The sequence below is a fragment of the Corvus hawaiiensis genome, chromosome 16, assembly GCF_020740725.1.
Source record: "Corvus hawaiiensis isolate bCorHaw1 chromosome 16, bCorHaw1.pri.cur, whole genome shotgun sequence".
Classification (NCBI taxonomy): domain Eukaryota; kingdom Metazoa; phylum Chordata; class Aves; order Passeriformes; family Corvidae; genus Corvus; species Corvus hawaiiensis.
The window spans coordinates 9,271,107-9,292,546 of record NC_063228.1 but is presented as its reverse complement, the minus strand read 5'-3'; the positions used below and the strand labels follow the sequence as shown (position 1 = coordinate 9,292,546).

The 21,440-nt window shown below is 37.6% G+C and overlaps 1 protein-coding gene across 6 annotated transcripts in view; it reads right to left on the bottom strand.

Annotated features, from left to right (window-relative positions):
- The window catches only part of SNX29 (sorting nexin 29), a 128,332-nt gene that overhangs the window by 38,492 nt on the left and 68,400 nt on the right, over window positions 1-21,440 (bottom strand). For 4 of the 6 annotated variants that reach the window (XM_048320909.1, XM_048320904.1, XM_048320906.1 and 1 more), the window contains exon 20: window positions 18,884-19,023. In XM_048320909.1, the coding sequence (XP_048176866.1) occupies window positions 18,884-19,023 (140 nt within the window). Of the gene's footprint in view, window positions 1-11,059; window positions 17,215-18,883; window positions 19,024-21,440 lie in introns of those variants that run through there. The other 2 variants (XM_048320903.1, XM_048320905.1) reach the window with 2 other exon arrangements.

The following is a 21,440-nucleotide window of genomic DNA, read 5'->3' as shown; positions in this document are numbered from 1 at the left end:
TCTCTAAATAAACAAAAGTAATCAAGATGGGGAAATATGTAAATAAATGAGTACCATCAACAGAATAACAAGGGAAATGCTGACTTTGTTCTTGGTAATGGAGACAGGGACTAATGTTTACATTTAATCCAAGACAGAAAAGGAAGCTCATGGAAGAATGACATTGCCTGGTAAATGACTGAGGGAGCCAACTTGGGATGCAACAATCTTGATGGATTAGACAGAAACTAAACAAGCATCAGGCTGGCCAGCAAAAAGATGACCACAGTAATCAGCAACCAAAATAACATTTTCTGTTTAATCATATTTTAATTATTTTCTCTGTAAAAAAAGAAAATGTCCATGATAAATGCAGATCATCCTTTTTTTCCTCTCTGACTCCAAATTAGGTTAACAGGCAGCAAAATCTGCTACTGACTCCAGCGGGAGTTCAATGCACGGTGCATTGCTGGCCAGGAGCTCCTGAAATTTGGGGTCAGCTCTCCAGGTATCATCAGAGTCTTTAAAAAGTATATCATCTTGGTCCATCTATAACTCAGAACTTTGCCAATGAGTTCAAAATAAAAATAAAACAGATTTGCAATAAGCTTGCTCCTGTGCCAGAATATTAGAGAAGAATCAATTCAGGACACCAGTGAGCAGCCGTGACTCTCCCACTGCTGGCAGCCACTGCAGTGTAGCTCCAGGGCTGGAGTGACATTCCTGGCAGCTAGGAGCTGCTGAGCCTTCTCAGTTCTCAGCTCCTGGAGAAGCCTGTAAATGGCTACTGCTGCCCAAAGAATCTGCTTCTGGAGGCCAGCTGAGTTTTGTCCCACAAGGAAGCTATCACAAGATCACAGGATCACAAGACAGGCACTTTCTTCATTTACCTATGAAATCCCCTTCTTGTTTCTTTGAGTTTTGTGGCTTTTGGCCACATGAAGATTTTGCTGTTAGGAAGAACAGTCAACTTTGATAGAGGACATTTTATGGCTCCAAGTAAACTTTGAACTAAATAGTAAATCCCTGTCCCTGGTTTAGAAGCTCACTGAAGCACCCGTGTGCAGAGGTCAGTATCACACGTGCACATGTACGGTACCAGAAGGCTGTGAGATCATGCAGAATTTTATCTTTGTTGGGGTAGTTCTGCTTTGCCAGCAGGAGAACAGCCTTAGCAGACAGGAGGTGAAGCGTGTGCCTGCAGTTCCCCCTGCAGTGGTGCTGTGCTGGCCTGAGAAGCAGGGAGGAGAGACTGTTTGTGCCCTGCTCAGGTTACACACAGAACCTGACTGCAGTGACAGCTCCACAGGCAGACAGGAAGCCTTTTCATCTTATCCCTGCCCTGTACTTAGAAATGCTGGGCACTGGATTTTCTTGGAGCCTTGAGGATTTAGATGCATTTTGACTCTGCTGTAGCACTAGCAGTAAAAATATGATAAAATATTCAGTCTGCCTGACAATGCAAACCAACCCCATTTTCTTTCCCTTTGGTCATACCTGGCTATTCTCAATAGCTGATGCTTTAGGATTTATCTCTTTTAATATGTAGGAGTCTTCTACTGAAAGATTTCTAACAGACTCAGACATTTAGAGCTGTTCAGTGTATATATATGATTTACCAGATTTACTGTACTAAGACTAATAAATTAAATCTCTTACAAAGAATTAATTTATGAGTTCTTAAGAATAAAATTTGAGAAACAAGATTCCAGAGGCCAGATACACATGGAATAGCAAGAAATGGGCTCTGCTGTTTGCAAGGCCCATATTTCTAACTTTCAGACCTAAAGATTAACAGGTCTCTTTCTACCACATATCATAACTTTTACTAAACTCTTAAGTGTAATTGTATTACACTTCTAAAATATTAATCTAAAAATAAACCTTCATACTGCTGTTGATATAATCAAACTGTGGAGCACTGTGTAATTAATACATAAAGATCTGAAGAAAAATTACTCTGGTCTGCTCTTGGAGGTGGTGACCCCAGCCACCCCAGTACCAATCCTTCCTGGAATTTTTGTTTAAAATTGGGTTATTTGAGCAAGAGTAAACTGAAGAAGCTTGTTTAGCTATAAAGCAGATCTGTATTATGTGCAGCTATTCTGACTCCATCCTCACAGACCAGCAGGGCCTGATGTCAGACCAATGCTGTAAATATGCAACGTTCTCGCTGGGTGTTGTCCCGGGGTGAGGGCCATGCAGGAACAGGGAGTGGAAGCATGGAGAGGATGAGTATCTGTGCCATCCCTGCTGCTGCACACCAACCAGCACTGGGTGAGGAAGCTGCCTCTGTTATTTCTGCACAAACCTCAAGAGTTCAGGTCATTTGGCATTTCTGAACTGACATTTGGCCTAATTTGTACCTACAGAGGATGTATTTGGAGAAGTCTGAAGCAGTCTAAAGTAAAAAAAAAAATCACCCTAAATCACTTCCTTTACTCATTGGTTAATGATGTGAAGGGCTATGGCAGGGAAGAAAGCCTGCAGAGTATGAATTTTTGTTATTAATAGACAAGTACCTATAATTACACCAAGTTATTCTACGATAATTCAGCTAACTGTTCATGGATTCTGCTACCACCACAGCAGTGCCGAACATATTAAAAATACACCACAAAAATAGAACCCAAAAAGCAACAGAATTGAATGGATTATGTTTACAGCTGGCAGATAAGCAAAACCAAGGAACAAAGCTTCTGTAGGATGTTTTGAATTTCAGTGATGGCCTGTAGCTAATTCCTGCTGTTTTCACATGAGAAACTGATGGCTGCTGCAATATTTTTCAATACAAGTTCAAATGAGGAAAAGAAATAACCCACCTCCTTTTGAAAAACCGTGCAGTTGGGCATAAACAAACTTGTTATGGTCTGGATTAAAGCCAAATACATGCACAAGTACAAAGATACCTCCCTTATGAAGATTATTTGCTTTATGTATTTGAATGGATGCATCCACTTTTCCATTACTGTCAGTGTTGCACAGAAAGGAGTATGAATAAGCACTGGAAGACTGCAATAGAAGATGTATAAACAGATTGTTCTAAACCACAGTTTCATGAGTATTCCTTACTGCTTCATATGCTAAGATGAAGGAATAAAGTTTATTTTCCATCTCTCAGCATAGCTTTTTTCATTCCTCAAAGTCTCTTCTACTGCGGAAAAGTAATTAAACTTAATCTTTGGTTTTACTCCCAGTGAAATAAGCATTATAGTATTTTGTTGCAATACTCTAAATCTAACAGTTACATTAATAGATAAAAAAATAATGTTGTTTCATTAGCAAATTATTTTTTTAAAAACCATTCTACTAATTCTGCCATTCAAGCAATTATGTAAAATTTACATATGGGAATACATTTGCACACACTCATTCTGATTTAAAGAACAATGTATTTTCCATAATTATTCCCCTTTTTTCCCCTCCATAACAGATTTCTCAAGGGTAATTGCACTGAGATATTGAGATTTCAGGGGATCTGGAGCAAACATCATAAACTCATGTCTGAGAGCTCAGCTTGCAATATCTCTGACAATGCATTACAGAAATACACCACACCAAAACTGTTTGCAAATGCCATCCTGTGACAAAAGTGTTTGCAGATGTCACAGAGAACCACCCAATATGAAAAGGGCCCTTGGCTGAATGTAGAGCAGCTCCTTGTGCACCAAGGCCTCATGTGCAGGGTGCAAACACCAGCAGTGTCCCACTGGGACAGGCATCAGGCAGGAATGAAAGCAGGCAGGGACTTACAGGGGCCATTCATTGTTTTTCTGCATCAGATACCTTGAAAAATGCCATTTTCCATTTCACAGAGTATCAGAAAGGCAGTTTGGTGATAAGACAATGGGTGTTTGGGAACTGAACAGAGAACAGTGCTCTATGCCTGACTTGAAGGAGACAGAGCCAGCCTGGTAGGTCATATAAATTAGACCTGGCTTCCCAAACAACAAATCCCCTAAATCCAGTTCTTACTGGAGATGCTGCCTTTGTACATCCAAAGCACATGTGCTGGTCTGGAAGTTCTTCAGTTCTTCCACATTTTAGAAACTCGTAGAAGAAAAGTGATTTTTAGATGGCCTGCATTGTTGGCAAGTATCTCTATTAAGCTTCCCCTATTAATAGAATTCAAGCTGAAAATGGCAAATTGAAGTCCTTCTCTTGAACATACACTCTGAATTTCAGCAACTTGTTTGCACCAGGAGTTATCTCATAAACTCTGTCTGTCAGTTTCATGATTCTATGTAAGATTTTACTAAGTAAAGAATTAAACACTCCAGACGGGGTTTTGTGCAGGTCACATCACCCAGGCCACACTTGTGTAATTTATGTAATATATTTTGCATGCAGACTGGTTAAGTGAGTGAGAAGCCCTTAAGTTCCTTTCAACACATCAAAGAAAATCAGGAGTACAAATAACCTCACTCTTTGTGACAATAGTATGGCTTCAAAAACATCTTTAAGTGCCACAGTTGCATGCTATGCAACTCCTAAATGTATTACAACTACAATATATATGATAAATAAGATATTATTTCGTTTGGTTTCTTTCAGTCCCATTAATCAGTTTCTGTTCATTCTGTGAACATATATTTAAAGAATTAATTTCCTCTTCAGTTGTACATTTCAAATTCTAATCTATAAAAACATCACTAGAAGAGTTGTGGGTTATGAGAACTTGTCCATAGGGGAAGCATCTGCCCATCCCATCTGCCCCAAGCCCTCACGCCATCCCACCTACCTGCACCCTGCTTTCAGCTGGATGGAGAATGGAACTTGGGGAATTTCTCCTCCTTCCAGCACTGTGCCATTCCCACAAGGAGCTCAGATGTGGGATCCAGGCTCGCTGGCTGCAGTGGATCAGCACATCCTCACAGGGAGAGTCCCCAAGGCCTTGTCCCGAGGACCAGGAGAGGAACTTGGGGTTCTGGATCCCCGAGCTCCTGGATCCATCTGCACTCGCACTCTGACTGACCAGATGGCTTCTTACAAAACAACGTGTTCACATCAACAGTGCTCAAAACACTTTCTGCTGGAAACTTGTTTTCTGTCGAGGACCTGCAGATGGTTCCCTTCCCCTACCTGTGAGCTCTCCAAAATACATCTCCTGAACTGGCTGTTATGCAATCTTCATATGCTGAGATTTGACTATGAATATCTAAAGCTGGCAATTTTCTTAAAATAAGCTCCAGAAAGAGAAACTTAACAAGCAATTATAGATCAGCTAGTTTAAATGCAGCTGTAGAATAAATATTACAAACTGTTTTGTAGGATTTAGTAGGCCAAAAAGTAAGCTTTAAAAATCACAATTTCATTACAGGGAACTCATGTAGGTTTGGGCAAGGCCAAGAAATAGGCTCAAGAAGGACAAATTTTGTGAAAAGAACATTACACAGCTCCATCAGAGGTATCTGTGGGGTGTGCACAGGACAGTGAGGTACCTGAGCGAGTCCTGATCAACCATGCAGTAAATGGCTCTTATCATCCACATGTCCCATCATGCATTCATTCCAGTCACTATAGAGGCAATTTAGTGTACTCTCATCTGCTCAGCTTAAAAAATTACACTGAGAAGAAAATTATCTTCACATCAAATATTCACTTTGATTTCTTTTTTTTTTTTTTGCCAGTCTGGCGCTCTTTGATGACTTGGATGCTACATAAAAATATGCATTAGGATGCAACGTAATTCTATATATTTGTGGGCTTTTTATATTGAAAATTATGTGCCCAGTTGTATTAATATTTGGGGCTTTGATTGAAAAGGGACAAAAAGACACAGCTTTGGTAGTTCACACAGTGGAAGGCAGACATGGTCATACAGCAAGTACATGTAGGTATCTGCACTTGCTTACACTCCCAGCATTTTAGCACATCTCAACTATTGATTCACTGAGTTGCAAACTCCTCTGTGCTCTCCTCCTCTGAAAAAGTCAATTCCAGCAGAATAATGGAGCAAATTGTTACAGACAGAGAGGATAACTAGGAAATAAGGTGTCCAGACAGATGTAGTCCCCTTGACTAGGAAAAGTAGGATAACACAGAGAAAATAAAACTTTTTCATTACATTAGGTGTGTTATTGAAGTAACGTTTTAAAAAGAATTCTACTCAGACAATCATGCCAGAAACTGATTTACATAGTAAAAAGAAATAACTAAACAATTGCAAAGATAGTAAAAAGAAATAATTAGACTTAGTTTCCTTTACAAATTATGTAATTCTGTTAATGAACAAAAAAAATTTGAATCTTTGATAAGTACTATTATTTGAAGGCAAGAAGGGAAATGTCCTGTTATATTTCTTAGCTATCCAAGTAGAAATATGTTCTATGTGCTTACTAGAAAAGTTTTTATCAATCTTGTAGAGATGTTACACTCTTTCAAATGTGAAAATTTCGATGTCAATGTTTTACAGTTGTCAGTAATCAGGTGCAGGCTATGAGTTTAATGGAGAGCAGGTTTATAGACATTGGTTTGTATTTTACTGTTTTCATGGTTACACTTTGCAACTCTTGATTCATCATTTTGCATGAGAACTAAAACATACATTTGTTTTATCCAAGATTTAAGTACAACACCATGGCATTGCTTCTGGAGACAAACACAGCACAAAGAGCCCATTAACCCAGCACAGAGCTGCTGAACAGAGAATCCAGAATGCACCTATCCCAGCTCTCAGTGAGACGGAATTTCACAGAGACAGACTGGGAAGTGGGGCTGCCAAGCAGGCTGAGCTCTGGGCAGGCCTGGCTGAGCTGGGCTGAGCTTGAGAAACAATCCCAGACTGAGCAGCACCCACAGCTAAAGGCAAAGCCACAATGAGCCCGAGGTGCCACTGTGCTCCGAGCCAACCACAGCCCTGCCCAAACAGGGTCCCCTGTCCCCTCGGGGTTGGGTCTCCAAGGCACATGGATCTTGTTCCTATATTCCATAGAGTTCATACCTTAGGCCTGAAGAATGAGCACAGTAAACTGACACAGATGATATCACAAATATCTGCATTTTAAATATTATTAAAAGTGCCACCTAGATTTAATTTTGTGAGTATTTGCATATGCCCCACACATGCACATTTCATACTTTCATATATCCACTTACAGTATCCTGGTACCAATGAACAGTGACAGCAGAGCTTTAGAACTGCACAAAGAAATTGTTTCCTACTAAGGAAATACAAATTCTAGAGTTTCAGGATGAGTAGAGTACATACACTGCTGAATGGAGAGGACCAACATATAAATTACTTTAGAATCTACTAAATGTTTACATGAGCAAAAATTGATTTTAAAGTATGTAGACAATGAAGTTGAAGATAGATGATGATTGCTTGTGCATTTTCCAAGTTTCCAGCACTTAAAAAAAAATCATCCTGAATTATGCTGAAGGTACTTCACAAAAATATATTCAGGGAATGAAAAGGAGACAATGGGAGCTTACAGAGCGGAGGATTAAAGGATGAGGCAGTTTCATTGAAGCACACAGAAAACAGGTCCACTGAATGCCCACCAAGCTGGTCAGACAACTAAAGCAGAGGGATCTCCTCTTGCCAGGCATTTACTTTGCTCTGTACATGGAGTAACACCTGAATGCAGAATGTTCATTGCACCAGACCTTCTCACCCCAAGATCCTACATGGAGTTGAATCTTTACACACAGTAAGAATGTTCTAAAATACCAGAATCACCCATGCATGTTTTTTCAAGGCTTGTTTTCAGAAGGCAAAATACCTTCTACACAGTGTTTAAATAAAAATTCTGTGCCTATGGTGAACACCTTTCATTGCTAGTTCAGCTACCGTTGCCATTTCAAAAAATGAAAGAAAATCCCAATACACTTCCAATGAAATGGCTTCTTCTGTGTGTGCATAAAATGCAGTAAAGAAAAATAAATCCTGTGTAAGTGTTCTTCACATTCCTTTCTACCATTTTCCCTTTTTCACCTCATTTTAATGTACATTCTCTTCAATCAGTCCAAACTGTCTCATTCACTCTCTTGCTGCTATTACATTTTACAGCACTCATCTACTCTTACTCCATTTATTCTTGTATTCCCTACCTTCTCCAGTTTTCTTTCTATAATAATGCACATTGACAGCCACAACACTGTCACTCACTAAACCCCAGCTATTTGCTCCTGTTCATGCCCAATTCTCTCAACAAACTCCTGTGCTAAGTTGATTCTACATAGGTGAGTCAAACCTCTGTTGTCCAGAAATCATCATTCCCACATGTCCCCATGTAAACCAATTCCCTCCACCATTAACATCAAGTTATCTCTTTCAAATCAATTCACCCGTTTCATATTTCAGTTTGCCCTCATTTCACATTTCCTTTATTACAATATAGGCCTCAAGTCCCTGTTGACTCACTCTGGTTTTCAGCCACCCAGACCACAATCGCAGGGTGACACTGGACTGCCCAAGCTCAGTGAGCAAATCTTACTCAGTATTTGACAAATTTTTATTCTATTGCTCCACCTTCCCAAATATAGTTTGTGAAAAATTCCAGTATTTTCAGTACACTCCTCCTGGCGGAAAACCTCACTTGAAAGTTCTTACTGAACAAGTCACTCATTAAAAGAATGACTCCAGTGAACAACTACAGACTGCTGCAATCTGGACTTTTCTGGTTTTATGCACTGCTGTTAAATTAATTTAAACTAACACTTTGACACTGTGCTGTGCACTCTAACATGTAATGATAATGACATCTTCTTGGGTTTAATTCTATTCCTGCATGTCACTTACTCAATATATTAACCAGTGCTGATAATCAGAAGGGAAAAAAGTGAGAATATTGGTAGAAAACTACAATGCTTACAAGAAAGGTGCAGTAATTCTATATTTGAATGTCAGGTACAGCTGTCATACAGCTCGTCTGACAAGAACATCTTTATTCTTTTATTCACTTAGGAAAACCACACCACACTACAAAGAAAAGGTCTCAAGATGGCTGTCAACATTGCTGAAAACAAAAAAAAATGTAAACTGATTGTTCCATACCTTATCCCACAGTAAAGTGGGATATGCTATCAAGAATGAGGACAAGACTTTGAAGTCCTGCACACTTAACTATATTAGCATTTCTAGCATTCCACTTTTCATAGCCCCGATGCAAAAATTTGTTCCAGATCCAAAAATGGCATAAGGAGCTTTAAAAAAATACTGGATCCATTGTTTATGAGTTAGGTATGGACAAAATAGAAGCAGGATTCCTGTGTGTGTTTAAAATTAGTTTCTGATTTAGCTAACCAAATCCACCTTGGCAAATCCCTGCCAGACATGAGTGTGCAGTAAATATGCTGACAGGAATGGTGTGCCCAACCTCAGAATTAAAAGTTTCTTTCCTGGCTCTAGAGCCCATTTCTTCTACCAATTTCAGAAACACCTGCTCAGTACAGAAATGCCTGAATATATAAAGAATTCACTTTTTAACAAGGGAGTGCATGTGACTTGTAACCAAGGAAACAGGATCACTGCTGTAATGACACAAAACTTTAACTGGCTCTGTGTTCTTTTATGAGAAAAATCTTAACCTCTTCTTGCACTGCTACAAGTTCAATGTGTTAGAGACACAAACGCCAGAGTTTAGAAACCCTGTCTATCGCTAAGGACTTGCTGAGTTTGTTGGCAAGCAGCAAAGGAGCAAGGAAGAAGGATGCTGAGAATCACAACTCATCCCTCTGAATGATCTTTCATTACAAAGCCTGTTGTTAACTCAGATGAAAAAGGATGGAAGGTGATGATAGAATTCATGCAGCCCAATGAAAAACAAAAGCCATTCAAAAGCATCCTGATCCAGCCAGTTCCTTGCACAAGACAGATGGGAATCGAACATCACAAAATGCACAGCGCAGTTAAAAGCTCCTTTTCTACAGCACTGAAGTTTGCTGTAACATTGACCATGGCTGTTTTCAACATAATCTCTACTTGTTTCAGAGCTTGATAAATTCTGTGGTTATAAAGGAAACCAATATATACCAGTTAGCTACCAGCAGCAACACATAAGGTGCTTTGTAACTGCTGCTGTCCATCTACTTGCTTTCTATTTTTGCCCCATTTTTTCAACCAATGCAATGGAGAGCATTTCCTGTACATTTCTACACATGCAAAAGAAATATCATACCATAGCCTCTCTCTCATTTGTTTCAGTAATTTTAAACATAATTCTTATTTTCTCAGGCAGCATGAAACAAGAGTTTATTCCAAGGCAACTGTAAAGATCACAAGGCCTCAAATGTTTCCAATGGTGGCTGGAGAGTATTCAATCCTTGTACAGTATGCACTAAATTATTCTTCTCTTAAGCACTGTAAAGGTCACTCTGAATATAAAGAAGCATGATAAAAATCTAATTGATGGAAATATGCTCATAAACACCTATTTGTGATGCCTGATGAACAATTCATAGCAATTAACTCAGCAAAGCAAGTCTCACTGTCTTTATTGAGATGATAATTGGTGTAAGTCACACTACGTGAAAGTGAAGTCGATTCTTTTTTTTTAATGGTAAGACTCAACAGTGAGGCATAAATATAATACAGAAATCCCTTCAGCATTATGGAGTTGCTGTATGACACACCAGCTTTACTGAGCATCACACCAAGACAAAAATGAAAAACTCCTTTTCTCTGAGGTGTTTCTGTCCTGGAACACTGCGAAGCTGAGGTGTTTCATTAGGGTGAGCTTAGAGGGACATGTTTCTGTAATAGTTTCACTATTACCCATACCTGGAGGACAAAGTTCTTTCAATTGTACTTCTGAATACTCAAACACTTTTGATTCAGTAGTGCCTTAGAACTGAAAGACTGAGAAAATGCAAGTGAGAGCAAGAAATGGGGAGCAAAAGGAAGAAAACTGGAGTCAAGAGACATAAAAAGATCCTTTTGCCTGAATAAAACTTATTTACATTGGGCACTGCTGGCAAATTTAATAAGACCAACTGCTGGAAGAGAAACAACCTATAGAAATGAAGCTGAGAGAAATAAAGAACTAAAAACACCAAACAGATTTTCTAATCCTTTTTACTTTAACAATTGAGAAGATGGCTAGCAATTACAAAAATAGTTTTAAATATATCAAAACATATATTCTGATTCCAAATTTTCACTTTATTTAATTTTTATCTGACATGTAAAGGATTACAATGTTTTTGCACAAAAGGTGTTTCTTGTTGGTAATTATATATATATGTGTAAATCATTAGGGACTCTGCAGAATATTCTTCCTGATTTTAAAATGTCATTTAAACTCCAGTGAGCAGTTAGTTGACTGCTAAGGTCCATAAAACTACTAACAGCAGAACCAAGTTGAAATCAGCAAATATCTTAAGTGCTGATGGGTATTTGGAATATAGTTCCATCTACAGCAACTGTCTGAAGCCTGTGAATGCTGCTAATGGTATTGCCATGATAACTATCCTTCCCTAGCTCAGGTCATAGATTTTAGCACCTATTCTGACCATTTAAAAAGACAAACCACTGGTAAGAAATCAAGAAACAACAGAAATTAAGAAATAATTTTGCAAACCTTTGGTCTGAATGAAATCAGAGGATGCAGGACAGCTCTTTACCCTGTGCAAAGGAGCAACAGAGTTGCACTAAGTGCTCCCTGACAGATTTGAATAATCAATGGGAATGTGTGTCAGACTTTGATGTCCTATACAAAGCTTTAATTATTTCACAAATCACCTGTCAAAGCCCAGATGTAAAATGAAAACCTACAATCATAACATCTTCATATGTTTGGGTAAAACCAGCCATATAAAGCCAAGTGCATCTAGTAAGCCTAAAGTACCAGTATTATCCATAGTTCCTTACTGTATTCAACCCATCTTGCTTTTAACATGAAGCATCCCATGTCTCTTTCTTCCTGCATTTTCTTGCCCACTTTACCACTGTTTCTATTCCTCCTGATGTATTGTTTTCTTTCTTCTTTTCCCTCTAACATTCATAAACCCTTTCAACTACCCAGAGCAGGGAAAGGAAAAATTTAAGACATTTGAAGAATGCCATGTAATACACATCTTCAATGTCAGCATGTGCAAAAACGTAAAACACAATGTAACAGGCAATTCTTGCAGAAGGGAAAGAGATGAAAGTTTGAATTTTCATATACTTTGACCAAACGATTTTTGTCCTACTTCTTCACATTTCACTTAGATCAAAACAAGCATGATGCTTTTTTTAAGTCTGATGTCAAGCATCATAGGTTATGAAAGACTAAAACCAAAACTGTCAGTAACAAAGTGAGGAATGCAGAACCCAAGAATAACAGTGAGACAACTCCATGTTTGTTAAAAACAATCCACTCAAATTCAAGTATTTTAATTCTATCATCAACAAAAATTCCACAAAAGACTTTCACATTTTTGCACTGAAACTTCCTGCATTAACTGAACATGATAATGAAATTGTAGATATCTAAGATATTTTTACTTCAACAATCATCAGTGCTTGGCAACACAGTTCTTCTGAAAGATAAATATTGTGTAATGTCTCCACATTAGACCAATCAATTGACATAGCAATAAATTAGTTTCATTAGCATGTTTCGGGCATTAGAAGGTGCTTTACTAATTAAAAGTCCCATATTTAAGCAAATGCTATTTCCAGTTTGTTCATTTAAATTTTATTCCGGAGTGCTTACTATATTCTATCAGAGTGCTTATTCCTGGTACACAACATACCTGGGATCTGGTAAGGAGATCCTGAAGCCATGCAGTGCCAAGTTGATGACACAGGCTGCCACCTCAGGGGTGCAATCCAGCACAAACCTGGCCACAACACTTTAGGTGCTTTAGCTGAGTGCTGCCATTTATTCTAGTAGAAGGCACAGATATGCTCCCTGACAGCTTTAAGAAGTGCCATGTCATCACCAATGCAGTTTTTGAGAAATCAACTGATTCAAAATTGTATTTAAAACTTCCTTACTTTGCTTCAATATTGTTTTACAGCATTTCAGGGATTGCTTGTTTGTTTTTCATTTTATTGTTTATCTGAAGATGTAATAACAGCAGAACGGTGGCACCTCTATCTTCATATGCAAATATATTCATGTCTGCATTCAAGAATCTTATTTTAAATAATATTCATGTTTCTGTGAGAAGGTTTTGGTTCTGTGCCATATCTGCTGTATATGGACCTATCCCTTATGGGGATGCAGTTACTGAATGAAATATCATTGTTGCATCAATCTGTAGTTAACGTTGAGTCTGAGAAAATGTTTTTATCCTTCTAAAGTATCTCAGAACTAACTTTGAAAGGGTTAATTGTCAATTTCTTTAAAATGAACGCAGAAATACACTTACAGGTACATCACAGTAACTTTCCTAGAAGATTTATTTCATTTCTACATGACAGCAACATTTTAATACTAGCAATGTTATTGTAGAGAAGTTAATATTCTTTTTGCCTCTCATACCTCTAATATACACGTTTAGAAGTTCTCAATGCCACACTGCAACTGAATCAGAGATGAGAAAACTGCCAAATACAAACTAAACCAAAATTCTTCAATTCTTTGAGAACAAACATCTATTCTTCCACAGTATTTTAACTTTGTTGTCTGCAAGACCAGAAGCAGATACTTGGCTTTAAACGCTGTTCAGTGCTAAATAAATCTGAGAGTATTCCCAGGATGACATTCCTTTTTTGAGTGGCTGATTGGTTGGCACTGAAATTTGCCTATCTGTCTCTCTCTATCACATTTCTCATAATTTTACCTTCCAGGAGGGTGGAAGTATTTTACAAAATGAGAAAGATGTAGAAATAGTGATTTTTTTTTATTACAATTTAACTTGGTGACTCAAAGACAACTGACACAAAACACCTAAGAACACAACTTCTGCTATCAAATATACTGCCAGTAATGTCACCCACGGGAAATGAAGACAACATATTTTTTGAAAATTACAATCCTCTAATCATCACGAAGAACTGATGACTCCTTTGGTGTTCAAACACATCCCGCAGACAACAGAACCTGCTGATGATTTACTGAGCAGATTCCCTGCTTTTGTTAAAGCATATATTTGAGCAGCTCCCACAAGAGAATAAATGTCCAGCTTTGCAGCTCAGCAGAACATAAAATTGTTACCTAGGAACTATCGTAGCACGTACCTGCGGCCTAAAATATGAGATAGAAAAGTACTTAGAAGAGCAGTCTGCGAAAATATTCACAAAATTGTGTTTATATCATTCCTGCATGTATTTTAATCCAAACATTTGCACTGCCAATGCAAAGGAACCAACGAAGTGGCACTATTCTTACTGAACAGCTCTGCATAGCTACAAACTGGAGTCCGTGTTGTAGGAGTTTCCCATGCTCAGACTTTGTTTTGCTCACAGGTAACATTGTGTGACCAGCTGTAACTTAGCCAACACTTCTTTGTGTGGGGTGGATATAAAACACAACTCAAGATTATATTCCAGATTTACAGACTATTAGAGGTTGGAAGGCGCCTCCAGAGATAAGTGAATCAATCCCCACAAGGCTGCCCATGGCTGTGTCCTGTCAAATCCAAGCATGGAGCGTCAGCAACCTCTGGGCAAACTGCTAGAGGGTTCCATCACCCTCCCAGTGGAAAAAAAAGGGGGGTTATTATTTTTCTTGCATTTCAGTTTGTCCTTTGCATTTCACTTTGTGCTCATTATGAGGATTGTGGAAAGAAAATCTCTTTTAAAAAATGAGGACAATTGAAACAGAAACCAGAGACAGAAAGTTGGACCATCACAGCATTTTAGAGTTTCTTTTCACAACTATTTACTGCTCTTTTTGCTTCTTACATACTTGAAATCATATAACCTATATGTTGATTTATATTGAAAGTCTCAATTATATGGTCCAAAAAATTGTGATTCTTGTTGCCAAAGATCCCTCCTGGTTTCATATGTATATATTTACAAAGAGCTAAGTGTGTGTGATCATTTTTCATATTGATAAAATTGTGATTAAACCACAAGTGTACTTGTTATAACAAGCTTTGTTTATCCATAATGAACCAGTCATAAGTGCAAATAAATGTTCATTTAAGTAAGCATTAGCAGACAGGCCTTCACCAGTTAGCAGATGTAGCAATCTAATTCAGCAGTGCCAATTCTTGATTTAGGTTCTGCTCCACATGGACTGGAAAATTGATCTTGTGATGTCAATTTTATTACTGCAAAGAATTTTTTATTCAGCATGTAAACAGACAAATTAGCAGAGCCAGAATCTATTTTTTACATTAAGACATGAAAGTGGTCTGTAAAGGAAACTCTTTGACCAATCCTGTGACTGAGCTAATGCCGTATCAAAACTGAAAAAGATACAAACTGAGATTACAAGTGGTGGAGACCGATGAAAGAAAAAATACATTCATGACAGTTCACAGCACAAGGATTCAGAACAAGATTCACGTCCACAAGTAACCACTAGCATTTGATACCATAATGGGAAGAAATGTAGCAAACTCATTCACACTGTTGTACTGTAAACTGTTAGATGAGTTTCAAAATAAAAGCAATTTCTTCCTCTGTAAGAGTAGCAGGCTGTTTCATACAGATCAATTTAAATGTTTTGCCTCGTCAGATCTGTGCCTGATTGTATGGAACCACAGCACTTGGAAGGGAGGAATTCCCAAAGGAACAAACTCACGTTAAAAATTTTAGGCAATATTCATTCTGGCATTAAATTAACAGTGGATTCAGTCTTAGAGATATTAATCATATGTTCTGTTCACCATAATCATATTCTAGGACCACAACCAGGTCTTTAAAGTGTTTAATTAAGACTGACCCTGGAATTTCTATCTACAGGATGCATAATCAGACATAAGCTTTATGGGATTTTTCATTTTCACACTGAAGCCTGGTCACTTAATTTTGCAGTGAGAAGAAACCCTTTTAAGATTTTTTTTTATATATTTCATTGCTTCCTAAACAGACAGATCTAATGCTCTGGAGATTTTTTATGCATATCAAGACTGTAATTTTTTCCCCTACACTGAAATATCACTACTCTCTATTGCACAGTCCTAGGACTAATACCTCAATGTTTTGCAAATACTCTTTCATTGATAAAGATGCAACCAACTGTACATACATTTGTGCTACAGAGGAAAAATTAAATATATCAGAATTTTTGCGTGTATTTACAGTGTTTTATAGTAAAATATTATTAAACTTAACAGAACAGAAGAATTGAAGGTACAGTACAAAGGTTACAACTGATGAATGCAATACACAATTCACAGACTCCAAGATATTTAAGGTCTCCTGTTGATGAAGCTCAAAATCCATTATGGAAGGATAATACTGGAGAAGTTGGCAATCTGAAGTGGAACTGAAATGCATTTTCTTTCAGATGCTTTTTAAATCACCAACAGTGCCAGGTCATGACTCTCAAATAATAAAGGCCATAGAGAGTTCAAATGATAGCCTAGAAATGATGGCACTTTCAGACACTGATAGAAGGAGCACATTCTAGAAAAGTTCTTTTTATTAATTTAATGCTGCTGCTTTAGCTGCAGAAGAGTCTGATATGTCAGTAGTAAAATGCATTAAAAAGCTATTTTGTCTGCTGCTGTCTGTGAGGAATATAGTTATTTTGCTCAACAGCTGAATTTTTCCAGAATCTCACTAGTATTCCCAGAGAGAACTATCTACTCTAGCCAAGAGAGAAAGCTGATACATCTGTTATATAACAAAAAGTTCTCAGGAAATAATTCACAGGTACATATATGAACAGAATCTCTTTGCCATAATGTCCAGATATCACAGAACATTCCAGTCCATTGTCTCATGCAATGTGTTAAGAGTTATGAAATTGCCAAATGCAAAAAAAACCCCTCTAAAAATAAGCAGATTTTTTGCCACCTGTGGCACACCCAAAGCAGGGTTAGCACCAGTGCAGTGCATCACAGTGCTGTTTAGGAACAGATCATAAATGGTGTTGGCCAATTTCCTTCAGCAAATCTCTCTCCTTAGAGATAACTGCATTATTTTGTATCACAATGCTTTACTAACTAAATTGTACCCATTGAATATTGGAACTTAAACATGCTGTCTTCTCAATAAAACTTTGCTCTTTCTGAAATTAACTGAATCTCTCCCTACATTACATTTATTAGAAGAAATAGAGTTGGAGGGTTTTATGAGAGGGAAATGGTGTTCACTCAGACTTGTGCAGCAGTGGTAGAATGCATTACATGGATTGTGATTTTAATCTTGTCCTGTGCAGGTCCCCATACTTGGCACTTCTTTTAAGAAACAAAAAATATGAGATTTAAATTCTACTTACATCCTTAGAAAAGAAATATTATTAAGTATCAGAAAGCAATTGTTTAGGGCTGAGGTATAAGATGAAGCTTTTTCTCCCCTCCTGTTTTTGACATAAGTGGCCAGGAGATTATAAATACACTATTCTTGAAATATCATTTCTCAAAGTAGAACCAAAAAATATTGTAATAAATTACTTCTGTAACAACAGTGTATTAAGATTTAAAAAAAAAAAAAAAAAACCACAGGAAAAGGAGTATAATTGTATTTACAACTAAATTTTACAATTGCGAATGTATTTTGTATTTGCCTCCCTCTTCTTTAAAAAACAAAACCAAAGTAACATAAAGGATAACTTCTTTAAAATGACTCAACAAAAAGCAACACATGGGCCCCTCAACTGGAACTTTAAACCATTTCCATCTTTACAGCCCTAAGTCAAATTCTCCAACAGTAAGTTCTTAGGGAGCAAAAGGCAAGTCTCTGAAGAAGTTTGTCCCCACAAACATCACTTCACCATTTATAACACCATCATCAAAACGTCTCATCAAATTGATTTCAAATCCACAGAAAAATTGGAAATTCATGAATGCCACAAAATGCATCTTGGCATTCTTCCACTCATCTATTACATTTTCTAATAAATAGAGCTTTCTTGAAATGCAATTTCAACTTGAAAATCTGACACACTCTGCAAAAGACCAGGCAATAATACAACTAAATATGTGTGCTGCTATGAAATATATTCATTTGAAATTGGTCTTGAAGCTGCAAATGAATCTATCTGTGGATTCACAGACGTGGATGCACAATCCCTGTGCAGAGACTTGTGGACAGCAAATTTAACATGAGGACTGACTGTAAATGAGTTCTCAATCTATCCATAATTTGTCCAGGTGTGGTACTGAAAAACCATTCCAGTGAAAAATTACTAGTGAAAGAAACAACAGAACTTTCAAAAACCAGTTTTCATTAATACTATTTCTTAAATAATTTAAAATATCATTTACAAATACATAAAGAATGAAGTTTAAAGGAGAAAGGGACAGTTTTACCAGATTATATCCCTTGTAGGATGGTATGTCAAAGGGTTTGAGATGCTTAACAGGCAACTGTTCAATTATTTCTGAACATATTCAACTTTAACATAATGAAACCAAAACATGCATCAGCAGACTGCAAAACTCACCTAGACAGAGTTCAACAGCTTGGCTTTTTTACTTGGTTAGTGAGGACCCTAACAGTGCTCTACCGTCACCCCCCAAAATAAATATTAAAAAACAATACAAAGCCCACACAAGCAAAAACAAAACAAAACTAAAAAAGACCAAATAAAAGAAATTGAAAACACCTAATGTTTGAAGAGCATGTATAGATGCAGATTTTGAAGTCACTTAGGTATTTCTGAAAGCTTTACACTGTGATTTTCATTCAAAGTCACCCTTTAAATAAACAAAAAAATACTCTATATGTCATAAATTCCTAAATACAACAAAAGCATCTGCAATCTGAACAGGAGCCTTCTATTAAAAAAACCCAAAAAACCAAAACAAAATATTTTAAAGATTTTGGAGATGCTGGCATTATATTTTAAATTAAACTGTGATGAAAAAACCTTAATATTTTCTTGAGTACTTGATGGATACTTACACAAAAAAGGGCATCAGCTGAATAAGTGTCTCTTTTTTGGGATTGGCTGTGAATTCTGGCACAGTTTGAATAATTTTGTTCATTACATTCCTTAGGTAATTTTGTAGCTGCTTGCGTCTCTCTTCTACAAACTTTGCATCCTAAAAATAGAGAGGCAAAAATATAAATTGCACAAAGAACATGTCTCTCAACTTTATAATGTAACTAAACAGTCCTAGTAAGCATAAAAATCGGTATTTTGATGATCTCTGTTGTTATGGCTATATAAATACGTTGGCAATATGCAAAACCCCCTTGACTCTGTCCTTAGAGATAAAGGAAAATCATGAATCCTAATAAAACCTGTTTTACAAAAACATCCACTGACAGGATGCCAGATCCTCTCCCTGGCAGAATCTGTCTTTTCTGGACCATAAACCACTGCAATCTGAGAGAGGCAGAGCAAAACAGCAGCACAGAGGCTGTGGCAAAACAATTTATGCAATTTTTTTGAAATCCAGAATTACCAGTCTTTGCAGGAGGAAATGCTGACTTACTCCCCCAATGTCACCCCAGTTCATACTTTTCAGCTCTTGGGTACACAAACTCCACAATGGATGAGTCCAGCATTTTTCTGTTATTAAATTATTATTTTGATTATGTCTTCATATAGTAGATTTTTTTAAAGCATTATATCAAAACTCTCATTAAAATGTTTTATTGAAGTTTCTGTAGCATTTCAGATCCAGGATTTTATACTATGTTGGCTCAAATAAGACGAATAGTTCTATAAACTCCACATTCCACTGATGGACTTAGAAGTTAAAAGTCTATCACATCCAGCAAGATGCCATGAATCCTGTAACTTACATCGAGTTTAAACCCTTTCCCTGTGAGGGATCACAATTGCAGGGAACTATAATCTAAAGGTGACACACTTCCCAGTACCAGGGAGCTCTAACAGGTTTGCAGTGACATCAGGCGCTGGATGCTTTATGCTACAGCCAGAGTGTTCCATCTCAGGAGTGCTGGCACTGCTCTCCTGGTTTAAATGTCACAGTATGTTCTTTAGGCACAAAGCCAAACCCATTATTAGACAATTACAGCTCTCGAAAATGACCGTTATCTAAAAGATGTGTCTATTCAACCTGTATTATTTATGTCTGTACGAAAAGGCATTGAAATTAATTCTTGTTTCTTGGGGGGAGGAAAAAAAACCAACCCACCAACAAAACACCATAAATACTTTTGACAACACTGAATAAATTCATTGTATGGAAAAGGTTCAGCCCATGCTGCCATGCAAATCTGAAGGTTATTGCTTCCCTAAACAGAACAGAACATCATCATCAAAGCAGGGATGCTCCTTCGAGTTCAGGAGGAATTCACTGTAGCATTCCTAGAACCTTCTCTGACATGCTGTTCCGTTCTTCCCTCTCATTAGAGGTTACCAAGAACAGGAATATTTTTAGGAATAACAAATTATACATAATTGTAGGGACATAACAGAGCAAGACATAAGAAATTGCTGAAGACATCCATACTTACAGACTTCAAAAACTTAAGCAGGGCTTGTTTAATTAAATTCACAAAATTCCAAAATATATACAGATTCATTTTATTTTTGTTTTCTACATATGAACTTACACAGATGTCCAGTCCTGTTTCAACATTCCAGTTCTAGATTAATACATTTCATTCAATGTAGTAATGTAATGCAAAATTGATTAATGTATTCATTAATCAAATAAATTAATTCAATTAAGATCCGAGTACCCTACATATTATATAGTTTGCTATTTCATTTTTATCAGTCACATGGCTTTTCAGCAACATACACACACTCCACACACCAGTTGTGTTGCAAGTGATTTGAAACTCATCCTGTACTAAACCAACAAAGCTGCTGCATTGGAACTTCACCCAACCCCCTCTGCAGAGTCACTTGCCCAGTTCCCACAGCTGAGAGCAGCTACTGCTGGAACAGAGCAGAGCTTTCTCCCTGCCCTGCTGCAGGAGGACAAATGTATGGAACAGAAGCCTATACAAGCTGTTGGGAACATTAAAGCAAACATTTTAATTTGTGATGACACATAATATTACCATAAAATGGAACTATAATAATAAATTAACGTGCTGTTCAACGCTAATTAAACAACTGAGTAACACCTATGTTACTATTTTTTTCCTTTTCACTAAGATTTTTGTTCCCACTGGATTCTTTGGTGAAGGTCAAGGAACAGCCTTGTGTTCCCCTCTTCCGTCTCCAAGGATTTAAAGTATCACATCATCCCATTGGAGGGACACTAATTTGCTGCCACCAGCTGCATGAGGCAGAAGACAAGAAAGGGATGCATGGAAGATGTCTGGGAAGAAGAAAAAGTTTGTGGAAGAGCTTTGGTTCTGGAAGCTTTACCCACAGGAGCAGTGGTGACATTTGGCACCTGAGCCCATTTCCATTGGAGCCATCCTCTCCCCAGCTCCTGCTGGGCTGTGCCATCGGGGGAGAATAATCCTGCTTTGCTCCATGACCCAGTTCCAGTGCAGGCCCAGCCTCAGCTCAGAGCCCTTCCAAGAA